Raw genomic sequence first — 14,903 nt, forward strand, 5'->3', positions numbered from 1 at the left:
TATGCGAGAGTTAGAGGAGGAGACGGAGAGAGATACATTTCAAAGTATTGTCTAATTGAACTTTCCTGTAAATTTAGTACCGCGACCCATATTCGAGATTTACTTTTTTCTATAATCTCGTGTCAAAAGTTTAGGTGCGGCCTATATTCGCGGAAATGCGGTATAAGTATTTTACCTGCTACTGAAAATCCACAAACTCAGCAGTCTTATTGTTTGTAGTGTTAACAGTATTTCTAAAGGTATCGTTGCCATCGTAAACTACTATCTTCAGCCATATGTCCAGGATCAACAGTCATTCTTGAATATTGGATCTCGTGCATTGGAACCTCTTGTCATCGGTCATACGTTCCATCACGAACCCACTGCTACTAAAAACACGATTTTTAGTTTTTATAAATAGAACTTTCCTATTGACCACTATTCCACTCACGCATTGTCTGTCAAGAACCTTAAAGACTTCCTCAATACACGTCCTGGACCTCAAATGCCTAGTACATCATTCCTAATTGTGTGTCTTCAATATGAAGAATTTTGCTTTTGAAGATAATCACTACCTCTTAATAAACGACACTGTCATGGGAACAGGTAGGTCTCATCCTACGCTGACCACTTTACGGAACGTGTAAAACATCGTTCTCAAATCTGCACCACTAAAATTTTCTCGCATAGTTTCATAGATCATATCTTTGCAAGAAGAACTGATGAACAGTCTAAACTAGAACAATTTGTATAATCTCGAAACAGTAAATTCCCCGTTTACTTTTCCTGATACTGTAAACTATCTAAACGTGAACACCAGACTCGAGCCAGTGAGCGAACCAAGTGCACCTTTCGTGCACTCGGCTATCTCAAACTTTACTGAGGTCGGTACCCTAGTTCATTGCTGATTGTTCCATTGCCACACATACAAGAATAGTGTAGATAATCAGGATACATGGCAGACAAATATCTTCCTATCAATTAATCACTGGCTGGAACGAGTCGCAGAGAGCTTACTACAATCACTGACAGTAAATCTCCCGTCAATACTGTTGTCTACGGGGTATTTCTAAAGACCATTTACAACGTTTTACTTATAGAAACAAGAGAAGACGTTAGTAGACATTTCCTCCGAATCCCTTTGTTTCAGAGATACAGGCTGTCGAAAACGGGAAAATGAAATTTGCAGTTGAATATCTTCAAAGCTAGCTGTAGAGGTGAGATAGCAGGTTATTGCTTAAGAGTTGCAATCTATTCTATCCAAAAATATATGATTTACAATCATTTAATGAAGGCGTAAGGAATTCCCCATAGGGGAGTGAGAGATGTCCGGGTATTCCGAGATGGAAGGTGACATAAAGAAGGGCGTTGCTATCTCAAACAAAATCAAATTGCTTTTTTTTTCTTTTTCTTTTTCTTTTTTGTGCGTGTTGTTCGTGGTTGATAACTACCGGAGTGAACGAGTGTAGTTGACAGAATGAAAATAAATGAAATCTTTAGTTCAACGTGCTATGGGGTAAGGAAACGGGAGTACCCTAAAAACCCACGGACGTGATGTCCATCATCAGCTCACCACTGATTCCCCTATCGTAGCGGACAAAAGATCGTCTACAATGAGTGGGAGTTGATTAGAAAAAGAAGAAGAAAAACAGCTATATAACAAAAATGTGGGGAAAAAAACTGTTAAGGAAATAGGATTTTTCGAAGCATGGAAATATACAGTATATAAAGTCTGAGGATTTTCCGAAGCATGGAAATATACAGTATATAAAGTCTGTACCTCACTTAAGTACAAAGTAACCTTCCTTTAGAACTGAACCGTTGAAATATCCCATTAGGGCCGTGTATTAATGTCAGAAGCGTAGTTGCAAAACCTATTCTACTTTAGACATCAGTTCAACCTTTGAACACTCAGAAATTACAAGATATATCATTTTAACTTCGTAGTGACAATATCTTTGTCTCATTACCCTTCTTAAATGCACCACTGTGCTGCAATAAATTTTGGAGAGACCGAAACTTGTAATAATCAGATTCCCCCATTTACCTGAACCCGAACACACAAAAATATCACAATTTTATCTTCAATCGAACTTTTCGTGTCAGTATTTTAGAAACCAACTCACCTTCTTATTTCAAAAGAAGATGGAAACACACATTTCCATTCTGTCTGCCAATCGCGAGCCTGGATTAAACTATCTGTAACTTTTTTTTTTTTTTTTTGCCACTGTTTTTACTTTCCTTCATTTTTGGTGCTATATGGTTAGTATAATGCACAGGAAAACCTGGGATTTATATTAATCGACTTCATCACTTCAATAAATTTGGTAAGGTTGTTGTGCTATGTACAATTTCTCGGTGTCACTGTCCTGCTCAAATGTAAATACTTAAACTTCGTGGGATAGTGCACCTACTTCTTCAGGAAGTAAAAGTTGAAGGTTAGAATAAAGTATTGGAGAGAAGCGAACTTATAGGAAGGTAGGAATCGTCACTGATAATATATAAATTTTAACACTTCCCGATCTTCAGAAGAGTAGTGAATTATGAAGTTACTAGCAATGAATTTGAAAAATTAATGAGATAAGTTGTAATCTAAGTGGCTTGACAAGAAATTATAATTTTACATGTACGGTTTAAATATGATTTTCCATACTTGGTAGATATTTAGGTTTATAGTAGTAACTTTTAATTCTATGGAACACTTTAGCACTTTTCAAAATGTCACTTTCAGTTTATATAAATGAGCTGGGAAAAAGTCTTTCAAATGCGTTATTCAAAAGAATGTAATTAGAATTGAACAGATTAGTTCAAATAATAATTTACACGTTGGATCTTTAAAATATGTGGATTTTTTTTTTCTTTTTGCTCCAGTAATTGAAGTTAATTTGTTTCCAGACTTCAAGCGGCAGCTGCCTCCAAATTAGAAGAGGTTAAAGAAATGTCAGCAACAGGTCTGCAGTATGCCATTGACCAAAAACAAGTACTTGACTTACAAATTGATGTGATGTCTTCGTACGTGATAATACCTCAGGGAGGAATTTACAACAAGTAAGTTCTCTGCTATACTATAATTTCTGTTTTTATAATTACGAATGGAAATTTAATATTCTTTGTGGTGAGGTTCCCAAAGAATGTTAGTGACACTATCCAAGATCGTGAGATTGATTTCAGGGAGCATTATTTGGACTTCGTGAGTACGAGGTTTCTGACAGTTTTCACAGTATTCGCTTTTCTTTTAATTAACAGAATATTTCCTTTTCTCATACTTGATCATTTCACTGTTTATAATTACTGGGACCCTGATATTAAAAAAAAAAAAAAGTATATGCATATTAAAAAATTTTGATTAATTCTTTAGTCAAATGAAACGGTCCAGGATAAGCTCTTTACCTATTTATTATAAAAATAAATATCTATAATCAAGTTACAAAGTTTCTTTGTGTAATGTAATAATAAATGTTTCCAAGTTGAATGTATCCTCAGCACTGTATTTTTATTTATTTATTTATTTATTTTTACCGTGTTACTTGCTCTCACAAGGAAACTAATTGGGGAAAAGAGAGAGATGTAAAGTTTGGTAGAAAAGACGAAGAAGGGCGGTATAATACTGATGATTAGTTCTTTAGTCATTCAACCGTAAAATTATATGTGTACCTATATATCTGGAAGACAATATTTACGATATCTCTAATATTTATGCACCTACGTCTCTTAGAATATAATTGATGATTAGTCACAAAACAGTACATATATTAATTAATTTTAAAAAATACGAAAAAAACTAATATTATTAATAAAGTTAACTATTTATGTTTACGTCAAATAGCTATTAAAAATAACGAATAGAATGAAATGAAGAAATAGCACAAACTTACCATATATAGATATATTTTAATAAAATGAATATACTGCAACGTTCACAAATGCGGCAGAATCTGTACATAGAAGCCCTTAAGTACTTCTTAAATTTATGCACTGTCTCGGGTTATTTAGTTATATTTTTTCCTATTTATATGTATATATATATATATATTTTTACGAAGATCCGTAGGAACGATGACTTTAGCACAATGGATTTTTTTCCCACTAATCGCTTTTAGAATTATCTCACTCGTTTTGATGATGCACTGTTTGTAAATGTAGTCATATCATCACACAAATGGTGGGCGTATCTGATAACTTTTGAAAATATGCCGTTACATATTTCGGTATTCACACTATTTATAACATCTGTAGTTTACTTTCACAAAATACTCAATTTCGTATGAGTTACAACGTGCTATTCACTTAATTACTGTGTATGTATCACACGTAGTTTCATATTGAGCGTGACATTCAACTTAACAATAATACAATAAAACACTCAGAATAACTATAAAGAATAATCTATATATATAAAAGAGAACGCACAAATCCTTTGTGAACTCATCACGCTAATACGGCTGAACCAATTTCTTTCATTTTTGGGGGGTTATTAGGATTTGGACCCTAGATGGTTTTTATCATATCACTTTAATTTTTAATTACCAGTGTCTTGAGATAATTGACCATTCAAGTGTCCATACGTACAAATCCTTTGTTATTAGTTCATCATAGGTAAAAATAAACGTATTTATATGCAACCCGCATGACCATGTGACTCGGCGGGTTAACATAAATGACAGGCGATATAATGTTAACATTTACTGGAATCTACTATGGTTTTTATCATATCACTTGAAAGCGAAAAAGTAAAAATTATCTAATTAACAAGATTTATTGCGTTCCGGGGTGACCGCAGCGAAGCGGGGCGGGTTAACATAAATGACAGGCGATATAATGTTAACATTTACTGCAATCTTCTATGGTTTTTATCATATCACTTGAAAGCGAAAAAGTAAAAATTATCTAAGTAACAAAGTTTATTGCGTTCCGGGGTGACCGCAGCGAAGCGGGGTGAACGCTGCTAGTATCTAATAAAAGAGCTACTCAACTCCACTGTAATATGATATAAGGAATTTACGATGGATTCCAAAGAAAATCTTTTTTCTTTCTTTTTTTTTTTTTTAAGGTAATAATTCAGAATTACTGAGAACATACAATTAATCTTAATTGAAACTGTTAACAACTTAAGTCCCACTTATAACTGTGGAAGGAATATTATATGGTTATCAAAATTATTATCAAGGATAACTATACGGTCAAACTTTAAAACTTCTTAACACTTCCTAATCTGTGTGTCTGTACTAGCGTCTGCCGTCTTCGGAACTATACTCAGCACCATCTTACATGTCAATAATTTCATGAAAATATCACCACTTTCTCGCGGATACTTGAATATATATATATATATATTTTACAAGTTTGAAATAACTTACGAGTAAAAGGCTACTGATTTTTTTCTCTTAGAGTTATTTGTTTAATACCGTTGCCAACGACAATAATCATAAAATTTCCGCTTCCAATCTCAATAGTATGTAATATGTAGCATTTCACTGGTCGTTCAGATCTCCTACATAATATTACGCGCAGTTATCATATCATTACTTTTTACTCTTCTTTTTTTATGATCGCTCAAACAATACAGACTACAGAAGAAAAAATCAATATAGAAATTCTTTCAACTAAGCAAGACGAAGATATTACTTCAACACCAGCAGCAAATTAAACAGCATATATCATACACATGTCAAATAAACATTCGTATAGGCCCTTCTCACTATATGCGTGTATTCGTCATATTTCAACGATATATATACATATGCATTGTCGTTACTATTTGCTTTTAAGCACTATATCATGACAAGCTTGGTGCTTTAGGAACTCCTTGATTAAATATTCTATAACGTATATGTCTTCAAATAGAACAAAACAAAATAAACGCATTGAAATTTCTTCTGTGCCACAAGAAGTAATGGCATTTTCGAGAGCATTGGTAGCATGAGATTGTCGGACAGTCGAGAGAGCAGAGCGTATACAACGAGAGCTACATTAGGTGGTGAATTTTAGTTGGAACTTAACAGGGCGACCTTAGGTTAATTTCGCATTACATGGTTAGTGGGTTGGCTTTAAAGCTTACTCATAATTCATTATTACGGATGTATTACCCAACAAAACAAAAAAATCTTCATTAGCCATCTTTGTAACGGAATAAACCACAAAACAATTCTTCAGAATAATCTACACACTTTGTGACACTTATTATACCTATAAGATATCAGGTAATATTTCTCAAAATTTGTATTAGAATAAATTATTCATTGACACAAGCCAATTTACCACTTGCTTGCACGTCCAAAGTTTAACAAGCTGAGCCACAATATACGGTGACAAACTTCCATCATAGAAATACCGCAACTTCTCTCGTAGTTCGATGGCCTGCAGAAAATCTTTAAAATAAATCACTTACGTTTTTTTAAAAAAAAATTATATCAATACATATACTTCTGTTGTAAGATATCTTGTTTTTACGAAAAACAATCGAAAACTTGTTCGAACCACCACTTCTTTCACGCAACAACCTTGCGCCAAAAACCTTCTGCACCATTTTCTTCTTCTTTTTCTACTTCTCTGCAAAAGCGTCTCTCGTTCTGTCCTGCACCCTTCATGCATACTTAGCTTACGATTTTAGATTCTCATATCGTTGGTACACTTAAAGAATGCATTATAGTTTAGTATTATGCCTAATAGCTTACTAAAGATGTAAATTACTTCTAAATCGTTGAATTACTGATTCTTTAAATAATTTGTGGCTAGTAAAGTAGCATTAATATCTGAGATTCGCAAAATTATACGCAAAGGGGGCCACACAATTCTACATATGTGACATGTACGTTACATACTCCTTCTCTTCATTAAAAATTTAATGGTAATTAATTTTTTTTTTTTTGTATTTCTAAGTCCAAGCTTAAAATTCGTTTGTTCATATATTATAATAAACTTACTTAACATAATATTTACATAACAGTTTTCTCTTTAATGTTTAGGATAATCTTTTAACAAATCCTTCCGTTTTTCATCCGTACAATCGTAGATTTTTAAGTTTCGAAAGTTTTCGGTACCAACAGCTTCACCTTGTAATGTGTGTAATAATGCTCGATTCCTCAATACCTTTACTACTAGATACGGGTCTGAATACACATTCATCCATTTAGCAGATTCTTTCTTTAAGGCAGAAGACAAGTAGTGAGTGCGAAGCATAAGTAGTTGCCCTTTTTTAAGCCGACCTTTTGTATATTATTATCTGCAACACTTTTGTCCTTACCGGATACAATTATATACGGAATTTTATCTTCCACGTGTTCTACGTTCTTGGAAAAGCTTTTCTAAAACTGTCAACAGTGGAATAATTCAAAAATGATTCAATGGGTACTCTATTTATAGTAGTGCAATACGAGTGGTTCAAAAGACGTTGGATTTCCACTAAATGCCGGTTCCAATTCGTCTGATACTGTCTACTATATAAACGAATCAACCTATTCAACTCATTATGGCTTCTCAGTTACACCATTCGAAGTGGGAGAGTAACTTGAGGTGAGGATATGGCGAATTCCATATTTCTTACAGAAATCTTTCCACATGTTAGAAGTAAACTGTGACCCACGATCTGATATGATTTCTTCTAGATATGGTAATAAATGGAAATATTTCTTCTCGAGAGTCGTGATGATTTCATTGATATGAGCAGTTCGCAAAGGGAGAAACATCACAAAACGTGAGTGTATGTCAATTATAGACAGGATATAATGGTATCCTTCACTAGGAGGTAACCTTCCTACAATAGCTATGCTTAGTTTTACGTGCGGCGCTTCCGACTTAATATGGCATTCTTGTCTAATGATTGCCCGAGTAGAAAACTTTGTTCGTGCACATTCTACACAGCTGTTAATAGCGTTTAAATGTTTATCTCTGCTTCCTCCAATAGAAGAGCAACTTACAGAACATCAGACATTTTCGTACTCCAAAATGCCCCATTGAATGTATGGTATTTATTATCTCTACTACGCATCTTTCCGGAATTACGAGGAGCCATCGACAGCTTTTCGGCGGTCGTAAATATAAGAGTTCATTATATAGCGTTAAATTATTAGTTGAACTTGTATTTCCCAGCTGTTGTTTCAGCTTTAAGCACATGTCACCCTTTTCTTGTTCTCGTTTTATCTTCTCAGAGATCCGAACGGAGGACTATTTTACCCTAGAAAGAATCATCATTTATGTGGTTCCTCCTTCGTCCTTCCTGGAAAAAATAATGTGTAGCATTCCCATTTCCTTTCTACCTCTCCGCACCGTTGACCACCTTGTGGTTCATCCGGTTTTTAGGATAGTTTCCCCTCCTAAGGACAAGAATGTGCCCTGACCTCTACGCCTTATCAGCCCTCCGAAGAGGGCGTTGATACCTTGTAGCGGTTGACTCCTTATCGTGGGAGTCAATCGGGCCCCACCTACGGCCGCCATAGACGTTGCCCACTTTCTCCTACGAGGAGATGTAGATTGGTATTTTCCCTTCGATCAAGAAGAGATCCGAAGTCATTACTAAACCTCTCTAGTACTTTTAGAAAGCACTGCAGTAACGGTCGAGTATAGGCACGAAGCTTGAACGTCATCCATTTTCAGGACTAGTTGCTTAGGCAGGTGAGTTGTTACACACTCCTTAGTAGATTCCGACTTCCATGGCTACCGTCCTGCTGTTTTAAGCAACAACACCTTTTATGGTATCAGAATAAGCTTCGAATTAGGCGCCTTAACTCAGCATTTTGTTCATCCCAGTTTTTACCAAAAGCGGCCCTCTAGGTACTCCGATCCTGAATCTCTGTTTCACTCTCAATCTAACCTAAGGCCAACTGAAGTAACACTGATTGTATCTCGGCAAAGTCACTCAGCCATACACGATGCACAATCATAGTCATATGTCTTGCAAATAAAATCAGAAAAATGTTATGAATGTTGTTTCTTTCTGGTAGAATGTTGTTTTCCCATTGATCGGTTCAGATAGATTTCCACGCTTCAGAACTGGCTGTTTGAACGGGCCAATGAGAGAGCAGATAGGGAGATGAATTGTGTATATATACTGGAGTAATTTTTTGTATCACTCAGTGTACGTCTGATGAGAATCTTGGCTAGAAGATCGAAACGTCACGTGTAAATGTGTTTTTATATTAAATAAGTGCAGTCTTGTTCAGCAGTGTGTTTATTTTTCCATACACGATAAAAGATCAAACGAACAAATTCTGATTTTTGAAGATCAGAAAATGTAACAAAAGTGAACCATACGTGTAGCGTGAAAGTTTGTAGCGTGTTGCAGTACTATGATTTTATTCCTCAAAACTGTGGAGAGATAAATTGATACTGATGGTAATTTTATCTTATGTCGAGGTGTTCTTAGTCGATGCGAAAGTCTTCATTAAAAAACTAGTTTATGTTCTTTTGCGCCATACTTAAAAGAGAAAGAGGGAGGAGGAAACCATCAGGGAAGGAAATTTGTACACCACAACTTGAAGGATGAACAGTAAAACTGTTTTAGCGCTTCTGGTCTGTAGATGTCGCCAGCTTAATCGACAAGCCAAGGAGTGGATGACCAATAACTGATGTCCTGTTCTAGGTTGTTGAAGAGATCTATAGAAGCAACATGATAAGAGATGAAGTTCATATACATTTCGAATTACATCGTTCAACACTTCTACCAGCTTGGTTTTCATTGCAGGTGACCTCGAATGATTTCCAATTAGTTAGGTCTAAAATGCTCGGCAGCTGCCGAAAATTTTTGTACGACAAAATGTTTCTGACGAAAAATTGTAATCAGTGTTGGGAAATGTATCTTTCTTCGTTATCGTGATACGCTTTCAGGCCGGCCTTAGTTGGTGAGGGGCCTGATTGCGGGACCTCAGGTTTACAACTAACTTACACCATGGTCTGTAGAACCAATATATATATATATATATATATATATATATATATATATATATATATATATATATATATATATATATATATATATATATATATATATATATATATATATATATAATATTGCGCTCTCTCTGCTGGTCTACTGGTTATACCATTTCCCTTTATGATGTTTTTCCATCTGCAAAATTTTCTGGTGAAAACGCTCACCCTGTTCATTGCTTATAAGCAGCTAATTTTTCAGAGAAATAACTCAAATGGAAATGCAGACAGTGAATGAATTTTAAAATACACATTTCACTCTTGTGCCTTACAGTTTTTCAAAAAGGTTCTGTACCAGTATTTTATAGTTTTCTTCTCTTACAAGTAAACATATCAATGTCCAAATCTAGTTTCTTGACCAAACTTGGTAGAGAAGTGTGGAATATCAAGAAAGAGTAAGCAAAATTCAAAGTGCTTTTGTCCATAAAGACGGTCGCAGTGGCCAAAACTCGGATTGATCAGAATAAGCCATAACAATGTGTTTCAAATTTGAAAATTTCGGTATTTTTTTGTAAAACTGGTAAAGGGATGAAAAAGAAAAACACATTAAACGACACTAGAAGGCGACCTGAAAGTCCTACTATGTTTATATATAAATTAGAGTAATTTGTATACGTCTAGCAGGACGGAAAGTTCTCCTTGTGGAAAGAGCATGAACTCTAGTTTTAGCGAAAAAAAAAAAAGAAAAAATATCATGTAGGTACAACTATTAGTTCAATAATAGTGGTATGTTTTGTAAGGGTGATCGTATGCACGTTTACGTTCCCTATTTTGATCCACCAAACACCAATAATGTGCGGAGTAGAGCGAATTTCGGTGATAACTGGGAAGCACTAAACCTACTCTTATACTGTTTATTATATATTTTGAAAGGCTTACTGCTGGAAGACTTCTGCTCTTCCAGAATAACAAACTCATGTTCTTTCCATTGAGAGGGTGCGTCTTGCCGGCAGGACGGCGGCTCGTGTACAGAAGTCCTTCCGGCAGGACAGAGGCTTGTACATTCTATTATTAAGGAACTAATGAAAGATGGATGACATATTTTCCATTGGATTATTCGAGTTAGAAGACAAAACTTCATAGGAAGCCAGCCACCTATTCAGTACGCACTAGTATACATTCGGTTCTCCTGACTTGGTTTGAAACAAAATACATCCACAGGATTTTTCGCAGGAGAGGGCAAAGTTTGTCCTCTGGTTTTGTATTTTTAATATAGCCATAATAAGAGAAAAGATATGCAAAGAAGTCGCACTGAGGCTGATATATTTGATACCATCTCGGTATTCACGGTAGTATCACATGACATAACCAGCAAGAATGCCAGGAACTTTTACATAGTGGGATGTTCAAAATAAAACAGGGTGTACACCCAGAATAACGATATACATTTTTACACAAACCCAAAGCAAACAATATTTTTACGACCGGGGTTGTGTGTAAGGAAATTTAGGAAAGTGTTAGGGGTGCTCGGGGTATACAGAATAAAACTACTGCATCATTAAATTCAGAAAACGTTTGCTTACGCCCGGAAACTTAATACAAACTATTCATTTACTTGTTAGAGAGAGGTCATAAGGTGTACGTGTGGAGTCCTGCATTGCAATATATTGTTGTGTGTACTTGATAACCAAGAGTAGCAGAGCCACCTTAACGTTGCCATAGCCACTTGGCCGCGGGCTCCGTGAGCAGAATGGCATGTATTAGGAGCAAAGTTTAGTAATAGGGACCACAACACACTTGTTTGCTCTGGGGCCTAATATGCTGTTAAAACGGCACTGAACAGTAGATTAGACTGGACAGTAGAGTAGACGGCACTAGCGCGGAGCCTGATTGGGAGCAATCGGTCCAATCGGCTTAAAGCCGGCCGTGTACGCTTTGAAACTCAATTACTTTGTAGGTGATTTAATGATCTTCGCACGAATAGAATGCCCTGTTGTATGTGGCATAGCTATCCGAAGAGTCCTGTCTACAAGGTGTATGTCCATCTGACCACTCCTCAAGAAAGAAAGAAAAAAAATGTATATAGACCAACTGCTATGCATATACGATGTCTTGACCACTCTTATTTAGCATCGTGAATCCAAAGAGGATCCTCATGTGATTTCGACAATCTTAACGCCCTATGAGGAAACCAAGAGTGTATGTCAGAAAATTCAGAATTTGAATGACCTAGAAATCTGGCCTTTCAACATCTAATTTTCATGTTTGTTCCATGTGGCACTAGTTGCGGAGCATACATTGTAATTCCTTAGGAATGTAAAAAATGGGTTCACAGATTTTTTTCTTTCTTTAGTTCTTTTTCCGTATCTTCTAATATCACAAATTAATTAATCAGTGCGGGAAGATCATAGTACGTTGTAATGGCCCCGCTTTCACGAGGACATTCAATTTATATTCGTTCTTATATTGTTTTATGTCCATTGCTAATGTAATTCGAATTTGTTATACAGATGGCAAGAATTACCCTTTTCTCTGCGCCAGCACACTTCTGAAAACAAGAGAAAAAGAATATTCTTAAAATATAAAACAAATCACAATCAAAAAGTTATCAATGTTATGTAAAAAACCGATCAAGGAATAATTGAAGTTTATTAATTTACACATATCTAATTAACGTTAACCGATTCTGAAACTAAAGAGAAGCTAATTAAGAAGTCAAGGAAGCTTACAAGTGTTCTTTAACAGGGAATTTTAAATATTCTTTAATCATTAGTAGCTTAAGTATAATTGTGAAGAGGATGGATTACATGATTATGAATATTTGAGATGCATGAACTCAACTGGGTTCCCATATTAAATTTCAAATAGAAGCTTCATGAAATAAATAAACGCAAAATCTCCATCCTGTATAAATTATCAATTTCTGTTTCAGGATATTTTAATTTATTATCAGCATTTATGCAACTATAAAAGTAAAGGCAGTTTGATACCCTGTATCTGCATGCACTAATATAACTAATATTGCACTAAAGCGAATATAAAATTGTACAATGAAGTTACAAGCAATTACTGATATCAAAGGGGCTAGAAACTATTACTATTGACTACATTAAACTACATCTAATCCACTCCAAACTAACAGAAAGGAAAGAAGGAAAGCCTTACACTGTTCCTATTACAAGCTTACCTAAACCTAACTTACTTACTAACAGATATACTCACCTGCATAGTACTTACTTACTTGAAACTGGAGACATGTTCTTGATCCTACAACTCAGTGGATTCTTCCGCAGTGGTGGAACCTGTGTGAGACAAGAACAGATTAAACTGCATATAAGATATCTGAAAACTGAGCAGAAATATGTAAATATTATGTATATCGGTACTTACTTCGTTCATTGTTCTTCATTTCACGTATTACTTTTATTTCCATGTCAAACACAGAGGCCGTGGTGGCTCAGTGGTAGAGCGATCACCTCTGGTGCATGGGGTCCCGGGTTCAAACCCTGCCCCTACCAAGTGAACTTTGTGGTGGACAAACACCGTGTGCGTGGGTTTCCTCGGGGTTTTCTTCCCACTTTCTTCATTCCACCATTTTTATTCATTTCTCATCATCACCGTCTCCTTTAGCCTAGCCGATATAATCGTGGGACGTAAAACTTAAAAGATTTCATTTCATTTCATAAAAGATTTAATTTCATTTCATTTTCCATGTCAAACAGTTTTTATTTTGACTGATCAAATTTTGTGCATGATTGTTTAATATATATATTCGGATGTGTAGTCTGAAACGACGTCTTGGGCCTACATCGTCTAGATCCACGAAGTCTGTGCATCGTCTAGATTGTTCCTCACTATACATTAGACCACCGTATCCCAACGTGATGATACGTCGAACCTCTTACTTTTGCTGGTAACCCCTAAACCTACTGTATGATAACAAATTGAGATCTGTAGAAAGGGTGCTACGAATGTAATATTAGAGCGCCGTACTCCGAAGTTCTAATGCGCCGAATCAGGTACTGAAGGTTTTAGATCAACAGACATCGGATGGGTGCCAAATGTGCAGAAGAAATGAGACGGCACAACGTGTGTTGGTTAAGAGACTTCTATTGTAAATATACGATAGAGAAGTAGGCACCACACTGTTTATTTACCACTGACCTTAGTTGTAAGTAAGCTTTTACAAAATTAATATCAAAGTAATTCTGTACTCACCTCTCTGCTGTATTGTACAATCGGCAGTAGATACGAAGGAAGAAAATGTATTAAGGAATTCATGTCATGCATTTATATCTTCTTCTAAAGATGTTTCAGCATGGGGCTGTTAGGATTGTAAAGACAACATTATTATTTTTAATTACTCCTTTCACCTCTCTTGTACACTGTAAGTAGATTAAGGATTGCTTGGCTGTTGTCCAAGTGGATTTAGTGGTAGTCTCAAATCGAGCCAGAATCAACCACTTTGAATACGAGTAGTCTTTGAAAATAGCGTTTTATTTATTGTCGCCTTACATAAAACCAGTCATTGTGATTTTATCGCTTCGAGCAAAAGCGCGAACAATTAAAAACAAAAATTGTGAAGCACTATGATCGATGTGGAGAATTCCAGAACCTATAGTAAACCGAAAGTGACCGGAAATCAACCGAAAGTCAGACTGGAAATCAACGGGAAGCGGCTAAAAATATATCGAAATCAACCAGAAGTGACTGAAAATAATCGGATGTGTTGGGAAATCAACAAAAAGTAAATCGGAAATAACCGAAGGTGAACCACAATAGCTCCTGGAACTGGAGCACTTATGCATTAATTTTCATACAAGTTATTAGTATGTACTTTCGTATAACATTCAAGTGATGTATAAAATATCAATATACGTACATAATATCGTACAACACATATGCAATATGGCTACTCCTAGTCAACAGATGAAGCTTCTTCGTGGCTAAGCGGTTAGCGTACGCCCCTTTGACGTGGGAGAGACGGGTTCGGTTCCCGGCAGGAGTTCATGTGGTTCAGATCCCGGGTTAAGCTGTAGGTCCACGTCTTGTATAGCCTC

At 35.7% G+C, this 14,903-nt stretch overlaps 1 protein-coding gene across 2 annotated transcripts in view; it reads left to right on the forward strand.

Moving 5' to 3' along the window:
- Vps13 (vacuolar protein sorting 13C) overlaps positions 1-14,903 on the forward strand; it is a 426,449-nt gene that overhangs the window by 91,392 nt on the left and 320,154 nt on the right. For both annotated transcript variants that reach the window (XM_081749100.1, XM_081749101.1), the window contains exon 12: positions 2,875-3,027. In XM_081749100.1, coding sequence (XP_081605226.1) covers positions 2,875-3,027 — 153 coding nt within the window. The remainder of the gene's footprint in view (positions 1-2,874; positions 3,028-14,903) is intronic.

The sequence above is a fragment of the Thermobia domestica genome, chromosome 2 (genome assembly GCF_964235325.1).
Source record: "Thermobia domestica chromosome 2, izTheDome1.hap1.1, whole genome shotgun sequence".
Taxonomy (NCBI): Eukaryota; Metazoa; Arthropoda; class Insecta; order Zygentoma; family Lepismatidae; genus Thermobia; species Thermobia domestica.